The sequence below is a fragment of the Coffea eugenioides genome, chromosome 11 (assembly GCF_003713205.1).
Source record: "Coffea eugenioides isolate CCC68of chromosome 11, Ceug_1.0, whole genome shotgun sequence".
NCBI lineage: Eukaryota > Viridiplantae > Streptophyta > Magnoliopsida > Gentianales > Rubiaceae > Coffea > Coffea eugenioides.
The window spans coordinates 36,212,975-36,221,758 of NC_040045.1; the positions used below are offsets into that span (position 1 = coordinate 36,212,975).

Sequence of the window (8,784 nt, forward strand, 5' to 3'; positions counted from 1 at the left end):
TGATTATCTTCCCCCTTTCTCTAAAGTAAGTTAGAGTATATTATACAACTATTATCGTTACGACAAAAAAAAAAAAAAAAAAACTTGCAATTTGTCATTCATTACAAATAAGTTATGCAACTGTGTAGCAAACATCTAATAGAGTATTCCATTACTGTTGATACCAACACGTGCACTTCACTTGTATCAAAATCCGAGGCGTTGTTTTGCATCATACATTTTGAATTTCGTTAGCCGAATCTTGGTCACTGAAAACTGAAAAACCATTCTTGCCCCCGCTTTCATGCCCACGAGTGCTTTTGTGAATATGAAGGTCCTGCATTATATTTCTTTAGATAGTTATTTACCTTCATTAGTACGTGTTGATCAGTATGATAAATGAAGTACATGCACTTCAAAGCTAATTTAAATTACTGTAAGAGAGCATAAATCCCAAAAACTACAAAGCCATTCGTAAACAAAAAACTGGTTGCCTAGGGTTGAAAATTAATAAAATTTCTGCTTCCTTTTCTTTTGCATTTCAGTTACAAAAAGCATCAGCTACAAACTTTATCAGATTTATATGCTGTTCTTGCCTAAGAGGGATGTTTTTCATTTCCTTTTTTTTTTTAGATGGTTCTATCCAAAGTAGGCATTATAGTTGGAACGATTGTCATCATTGTACTAAGAAAGAATGTTAAACTTGTTACAGCATAAAAGTTTTTGACTCTTTATGTCAGGATTGCACAAAATTAGTGCTACTAAAGGAGCAGATTACACAAGCCTTGAGCAGGTTTCCCACATAGAGACGGGGTTCTTCTGAAACCATTTCTTGGAGCAGCAAGAATGCAATGTCTGCGTATTTTTTATGGCCATTTGCCCAAACCTGACCTTTTCCCATGCTTCTTAAATCAAGAATAACTGGATCTGTCCCAGTAGCACATCTCTGCATTTTTATGAATTACAGGGAGAAGAAATCCAAGATCAGTTTTTAACCAAGTTATTTGACAAACTATATCATACCATTTGTATGATGACTTGTGGCAACAATGACATAAAAGTGAATTTGGTAAATCTTAGAATCTCAGCAACTAGGTTATGCTCTCCAGGATTCTAAAAGACAAGCTCTGTTACAAAATAAAGGTAAAATATAAAAAAGTCCCCTGTGGTAAATCTAATACACAGAAAAGCCTTCCGTGATTTCAAAATATATAACACGACACCCCGTACTTTGAACTAAATTGTAAAGGTGACGGAATCCGTTAAAACTTAACGGAAATGACTTATTGGAATCTAAAAAAAAATTTTATACCTAATTTTTAACAAATATACCTGTTCTACCCCTTAACCCTCAATTCTCTCTATCTAGAGAATAAAACAAATAATTTTTTTGAGTTGTCTTTTGCTTAATTATATCAAGGCATTTTGGTCATTTCGTCCATTTCCGTTAAGTTTAACGAATTCCGTCACCTTTACAATTTAATTCAAAATACGGGGTGTCGTGTTGTATATTTTAAAACCACGAGGGGCTTTTCTGTGTATTAGATTTACCACAGGGAGTTTTTTTGTTTTTTACCCCAAAATAAATAGCATGTGATGAATCCCTCTAAATATGGGTAAAATAATTATGCTCTCCAGCACATCTCATTGTTGTCACCTTGCTTCTTGAGTATGGTTTGAGGACAATGTACATCATTTAGATAGTAACTGGGCAGTTTTCCCTTTCGAAATAAGAAAAAGGTAGCAACCAGATTTAAAGATAATTGAGAGCACAAAGAAAAGCTCAGAATTCAGATTGAAATTCTTGCCTTGGCACCCCCTCACCCCCTCATTAAGAGTCAATTGCATTTGCATATGCACTGAAACATTATTAGTCAATTCTACAAGTTCCTATAAACTTCTTCCCCTCATTAGTTTCAACTACTGCTCTAATTTTGATTACTCCACTCTTGTAGAGCAAAAAATGAACATTCTAGGAAGGGATGTTTTCTAATAAGCTTCTGTCTTGCATGCTTTTCACAAAATTCTGGACAGGAAAGACAAATAACTATCATGCTTTTTCTTTTGCAGGTTCAAAATAAACTCTTGATGCTCCTATTAAGTAACATCGGAACTGTCATTTCCAGGATCTATAGGAAGACAAAGCAACAGCAACAGAATCAATAATGCTTGCCAAAATAAAAGAAGAATAGCACAACTGTCGATGGTGTCACTAGACAACTATGCATCCAATAAAACAACATTGTTGGTCCAATTGAATATAGTGTCACTAGACTTGATATGAGATACGCAATTTTATTTCAGACTTCTCGTAATTTCATCTGAGAAGAAAAGAGAAATGGAATCCTGCATCTGCTGCTTAAATAAGTTACTCATGCTTCTCATTCCCACAGCAATTTTGAAAACTAAGCTTCTTGGTTTTGTAACTTATTGTCACAATAAAGCTACACCTGTGTCATGAGTTAGGCGAAGAAGTACCTGTAGGTCCCAAATTACTTTGTAACTGACTCCCCTATTTGTACCTCCAGTGCATTTCAACAGATCCCTAAACTCAGTCCCCTCTTTCTCAAGGAATGCCCAATAGTTCTGAGAAAATTAAGAAAATTTATATGAAACAATGAAACCAACAAACAAACAATGATGTAAAACTCTGAAAAAAGTTTAAACGAATAAAAAAAATGTCCAGATTCAACAAATATGCCACATTCTACAAATCTTGTCTGTTGAATATTTAAGGTTTTGCAGTTAATCATACATTCCTAGTAAATAGATTCAGAAGAAGCATATCTTAAAAAGTATTGATGAAAAGAATAAACACGCTTCTGCTTACATCTAAATCTTCCTCAACTTCCTGGACCACATAAGTATCTAGATAAACTTCAAGATCTCTTGATGACTTGACATGAATCTCCACAAAGATAACATGCTCTATTGGTTTTATTCTTCTCATTCGATTTGGTAGTTTTCATTTCCTGTTTTTAGGACCCTTTAGGCTCGCCTCCCCTTCTCAACATATGCTTACTTCAGGGAAGCATTGCTATAGAAAGACAGCTATATCCTGACAGTGAAAAGCAAGAATAATGAAGATTACCTCCAGGGTCATTCGCATGAAGCGCTTGGTTGCACTGGTGATTCAACAGAGCAGACTAGTCTGTAGTAGGAGACTCTCTCAAGTTTCAATCTTCGCAAGTGCACTTTTTTTGAAAAGATTATATCCGTCCGAGAATTACCATTGTCATTCTGGTGCTGCACGTTGTTACTGGAGCAATGCAACCAGCTTTCTCAGCTAACAACGTTAACTCTGTTCTCCATAACAAAACCTGCAGGTTCAAAATACCTGTTCAATTTCTTCCAACATGTATCTTCCAAGCCACAAGTTCTAGACTTGCTCTCACATAATTGACTATGAAATTTTTACAAAGTCCCGACCAGATCTATCTCAAGCACACATATCTAGGTTACATGTCAAAGATGTGCAAGCAAAAAATTATGATCCTCATGATTCGTTAACAATGTTAACCTGCAAGATTCACCAGCAGAAAAGAACTAGAAATAAAAAAACCCACAATCATTCTGCACTTTTGGTCTTTGCAGCAGAAACAAAAAGTTAACGGACCCCCAGCTCTAATTGTTGAACTTAGCATAGTGATGAGAAGTGAGTGTATAAAACCAAAGGAGAAGATGAAAACCAACTAGAAAAATGAATTTAACTGACTAAAGACGTAGTATCAGTAAGAAACAACAAAAGCCACTGACGTAAAACTGTCAAAGAAAAGTTAGTCAATGACCATCCAGATTGATCAAAACTTTCCAATTCATATTCTTTTGGTAAACTGAAGTTCTTAATACTTTTCAGCTAGTCACATTTCCTCAACGAAGAAATATCATCTCAGAAATGAATTGAAAAAACGAATAAGTTACTGAAAAATAGTGACATGTACTTGCAAATGAGTGGAAGATTGCAATGATGGAATCCATAATATGTTCACGATCTAACATATGAACTACTGATTAGGACTTTGATCTCCCCAGTTGAATCCCCAATCCCTTTTGCCGAATTTTCTGCAGATTGTCCGCACCAGTGCACCTCAATCATTTCCAGCATAGATATTTCTGCAAAATCATGGGGAATTTTCTCAAGTTCTTTGCAATTTTGTAAGACAAGGCGTTCAAGTTTGGGAAGGTGATCACAAGAAGCATTCCATTGGGCAACGTTCAAACTGTCTAACTTCAAGAATTTAAGTTCCTGGAACTCTTCATCCCCCATGTCCCATATCGGCCCCTCAAAGGCACCAGAAAGTAACTTGAGAACTTCCAGCTTTGGTAGCTTCCCGATTGCCGAGATACGATTCCAGGGTAGGTGAAAGTTTGAAAGAGTCAATTTCCTCAGATTGGACGGGAGAATGAATTCAGTGGTATTAATAGGCCTCCCATAGTAAAAAATATTGAGCGACTCCAAATGAGTTAGAGAACTTAATCTTGGAAATTGATTGCAATTACTGGAAGACTTCCGTGATTCGAAGAAAATGCATTTCAGTTTGCGAAGATATGGAAACCTCTTCATTACTTGTTCACTATCTTCACCACAAGAAAGAGATGGACGGGAAAAGCTGACCAAATTTTCCAACTGATACCAGCCTCCAAGCTCTTCATCATCCAATTTGAATGCAACATGAATGTTCAAATGAAGATGCCTTAAACTTGTCATTTGCCAAATAGTTTTTGGTAGGACAACCTTACCACGCAACCCCTTCACAATCAAAGTTTCTAGTTTCCTGAGGTTGGCTATTGATTTTGGGATATACTGCAAGTACCCACTCACTGCTAAATATCTCAACCGAACCAGCAGTCCAATTTCAACAGGAAAGGAGACACCAATATTGATGCTTTCAAAATCCAACACCCGAAGAAATTTGAAGTTGTGACAAATGAATGAGATGTCATAGGGACATCTGGGCTCTGCATCAGTGGAGGCAAAGAATATCAAAGACCGAGTGCCCGGGCCAGAAGGTCTTGATTCAACAAAATGATTTCGCTTCAGAAAAATGCTCAATCTATAGGCCTTATATGTTACAGGAGCTAAATGATCGTGAAAATCAAATTCAAAACCATAATCTGAGCTAGGAAAAGAAGAATATGGTTCATCAGACTTCATTAACAGCTGCAAGAAATTCTCACTTTTGGCCTTCGATCTGCAGAAAACAAGTATAAGATCATGAAGGCGACATGATTTGACCTGCCCGTTGGATCTTCTCTTGGAGACTATTACTAGGCTTCTGTTAATTAGATCCACCAAGTATGCCTCGGCAATATCCTCCAATCTCCTTGATTCAGTGTTTGGAATGAAACCTTCAGCAAGCCAGAAACGTATCAATTTACTCACAGGAATATCTCTTTCTTCCAGAAAAACACCCAAATAAAGAAAGCATGCTCTTAGATGTCCTGGCAAGTGCTTGTAGCTCAGTTCAAAGATTTCATTGCACCGAGCTTCTGGATCACTCATTATTTCGGAACTCAAGCTTTCTAAAATGTTTTCCCAAAATTCTTTGCTCTTTTCTGTCTGTTGGGATATGCAACTTTTCCTACATATTTTGCTAGATTATGTTTGATATCAAAATAATTTAGTTATTAGAAAAATAAGGATATTTGTTAACAAAAGATCATGTTGATTTGTTAACAAATATTTTAGATAAGATTTGCTAGTAGTAGAAGATTATATTTTGTTGAGATTTTTAGGATAATTGTTAGTTGGATATTTTGCTAGTTTGTTTCATGTAATTACTATAAATAGTGAGTTGATGATTGTAGAACATAAGCTCATTTTCTACCTTCAATACAAGTCTCTTATAAGCTTTTTTTGCAACACTAAGGTGTTGTTTCTTAGTTTATGCCCCAAAAAACCAACAAAGTGGTATCAAGAGCCTAAATCTTAAGGGCCTGTTTCTTTGAGAGTGAGTGCATTGGTGAAGATCCTTTATAAGTTCAAAGCCATGACAGGAAAGAACTTTTTGTCAAATATTTCAACTTTTAGTGGTGAAACTTACCAAATTTGGGCCATAAAATTTTGGACTTATTTGGTAGTCAATGATCTACGGGATATGGTGGAGACGAATTTTGTTTCACCAGCATTTGAAGAGCTGATGGATACACAAATTAGAGACCACAGAGTTGCAATTAGACAGAGATCCAAGGCCAGCATTCACATATCAGTTTTTGATGCCGTTTTCACAAAGATAATGGCTAATGATTTGATTGAGAATAAATTATTCTCAATTAAAATAAAAAGGAGAAGTTTCACTATGAATTGGTCGGATTTTGACAATTCTAAAGTGGAACATGATGATGAAATCAAGAATTCAGATCCTGAAAAAAATTCAGGAGGAGATCATTGATAAGTCAGGAAGTATCAAATTGTTTCCTGATATTTATCAAGATTATAACATTTCTGTTTTTGAGTCTACAGATTTTGATGGTCATGACAAAATGAAGAACCATGCAGAATTTCATATTTCTGTATAGGTTCAAATATTGTCAAAGAATGTTCCACTTTAAACCTATGAGAAGGTTATTTGGAAACATTAAAAAAAATCATCTTTTATGTGGAGTTTGGCATGAGAAGACAAAAGAAGTGGTTTGTTGCAAGACTAATATTTAGCTTGCATAAAAATCCAAAGGAAGAAGTTCATTGCAAGGCTAATCATCAATTGCAGAATTTCTTACAAAAGTCTCGTCCAAAACAAGATTCAAAGATTTGAGAAGACAATTCAAAATCTGCAGCAAAAGTGGCAAGGAGGAGTGTTGGGATATGCAACTTTTCCTACATATTTTGCTAGATTATGTTTGATATCAAAATAATTTAGTTATTAGAAAAATAAGGATATTTGTTAACAAAAGATCATGTTGATTTGTTAACAAATATTTTAGATAAGATTTGCTAGTAGTAGAAGATTATATTTTGTTGAGATTTTTAGGATAATTGTTAGTTGGATATTTTGCTAGTTTGTTTCATGTAATTACTATAAATAGTGAGTTGATGATTGTAGAACATAAGCTCATTTTCTACCTTCAATACAAGTCTCTTATAAGCTTTTTTTGCAACACTAAGGTGTTGTTTCTTAGTTTATGCCCCAAAAAACCAACACTGTCCTTTGCAGAAGACCTGAAATTGTAACAGTTGCTAGAGGTAGCCCACCACACCTTTGAGCAATTTTCTTTCCGATTGGCAACAATTCCTGGGGACAACCTTCTCCTTGGAACACCTTTCCTTCTAACAAAATCCAACTTTCATCCTCAAAAAGTGAGCGAAGTAAATGAGGATCACCATTTGGTTCAATTTCCAAGGCCACGTGACAATGACGACTCGTCATTAGAATCCTGCTTCCAATGTTGTCATCTGGGAATGAATTTTGCAAGTCATTCCAAGCTCTAGCATCCCACACATCATCCATAACTATGAGATACTTGTTTTTCAACAAGCATTGACGCAATTTTGATTCAAGATCTTCGGTAGTCATTTGGCAAATCTCATCAGAAAGCCCATGCATGTCATGTAAAATCTTGAGCAGTAATTCCTTCTTCTCATATACTTGGGAAACATAACACCATGCACGACAATGAAAGCGGCGTGTAACATTTTGATTGTTGTACACTTTCCTAGCCAATGTTGTCTTTCCAAGACCTGGCATTCCAACAATAGAAACAATACCTCGCCTTGAGGATCCTCTGGTAAGTTGATCAATTATAACCTGCTCTTCATCACTGAGATTTACCACCATTTCTTTGATTACTTCCCTTGCACGCTCCTGCGATACCATATCGATTGCAACGCTGGAGACAATGCTTTTTGGGACTTTGGCATCAGAGTATGTCAAGCGAATTCCAGTGGCCAGCTCATTAATAAGTCTTAACTCCTCTAATTGATGATGAAACCAGAAGAAATGCTGCCATTGAGCTTCATCCACAATCGAGTCAATAACATATTCCACTTTATATGCTATCTCAGTAGCACGATCACCAACATCTTTCAGTTCTGGATTCTCATGCATATCCGACTCTGAAACACTGACAAGAAATGAACTCAATGACTTGAGATGTTGTTGAATCTCTTCAACATAATGCTTCAATGGTGCAATTGACACAGGATCATATTTCAGCAGCTCCCCTAGGTTTGTGTATAGAAAATCAATGAACCCCAGTTTGTGAGTCTTGGGAAACTCGAACAAGGGAAATTGGGGGCCAATCTCAATAAGCATTCGCTTACGATGCTTCAACTTGTCTAGCAGCAGCACAGATGAAAGGTTAATTTTCTTGATCATCTCTTTTGCGTCTCTTTTGTTGGCAAGATTCAAGTAAGATAAACTTGTTATCTCCCTCAAAAGTGATTCAATTTGTACAAAGCTTATGTCCATTTCCTCTCTGTCCATCACATTCTTAATTGGTTTCAAAAAAATGAGCTGCTCAAGAAGGAGTGCTATTTGATCTTTCCCATCAGCCACGAAAGTCTCAGCATAATTACTCATGAATGGTAGTGACTCCGTTAAGAATGAATCTGCCCTGAAAATCACAATCTTAAGAAGCATTCGGCGAATAGAGTTTTTTAACATAGATTCTGAGATCTTCTTGGCCTCAAATGACTGACAAAGAGATGCAACCTGGTCGATCACTTGTTCAATGACTGCAAAGGCCTTTTTCCCATGTTCTAACTTCTCGTCAAGTAAATCTTGGTGATCCCTTCTGAGGTTTTGGAGGATCTGACTGAATTCATGTTTGGTTTGGCTTTTCTGAGCTGAAATCAAGGACAAAGTG

The 8,784-nt window shown here is 36.1% G+C and overlaps 1 protein-coding gene across 1 annotated transcript; it reads right to left on the reverse strand.

Moving 5' to 3' along the window:
• Window positions 1–641: 641 nt before the first annotated feature.
• On the reverse strand, window positions 642–8,498 carry LOC113752441 (putative late blight resistance protein homolog R1A-3). The gene is made up of 5 exons (XM_027296553.1): window positions 7,120–8,498; window positions 3,921–5,561; window positions 3,071–3,299; window positions 2,458–2,565; window positions 642–925 (listed from the first exon to the last, which is right to left on the reverse strand). The coding sequence occupies exons 1-2, from the start codon at window positions 8,496–8,498 to the stop codon at window positions 3,965–3,967; spliced, it is 2,976 nt and encodes a 991-aa protein (XP_027152354.1). The 3' UTR covers window positions 642–925; window positions 2,458–2,565; window positions 3,071–3,299; window positions 3,921–3,964.
• Between the last annotated feature and the right edge of the window lie 286 nt (window positions 8,499–8,784).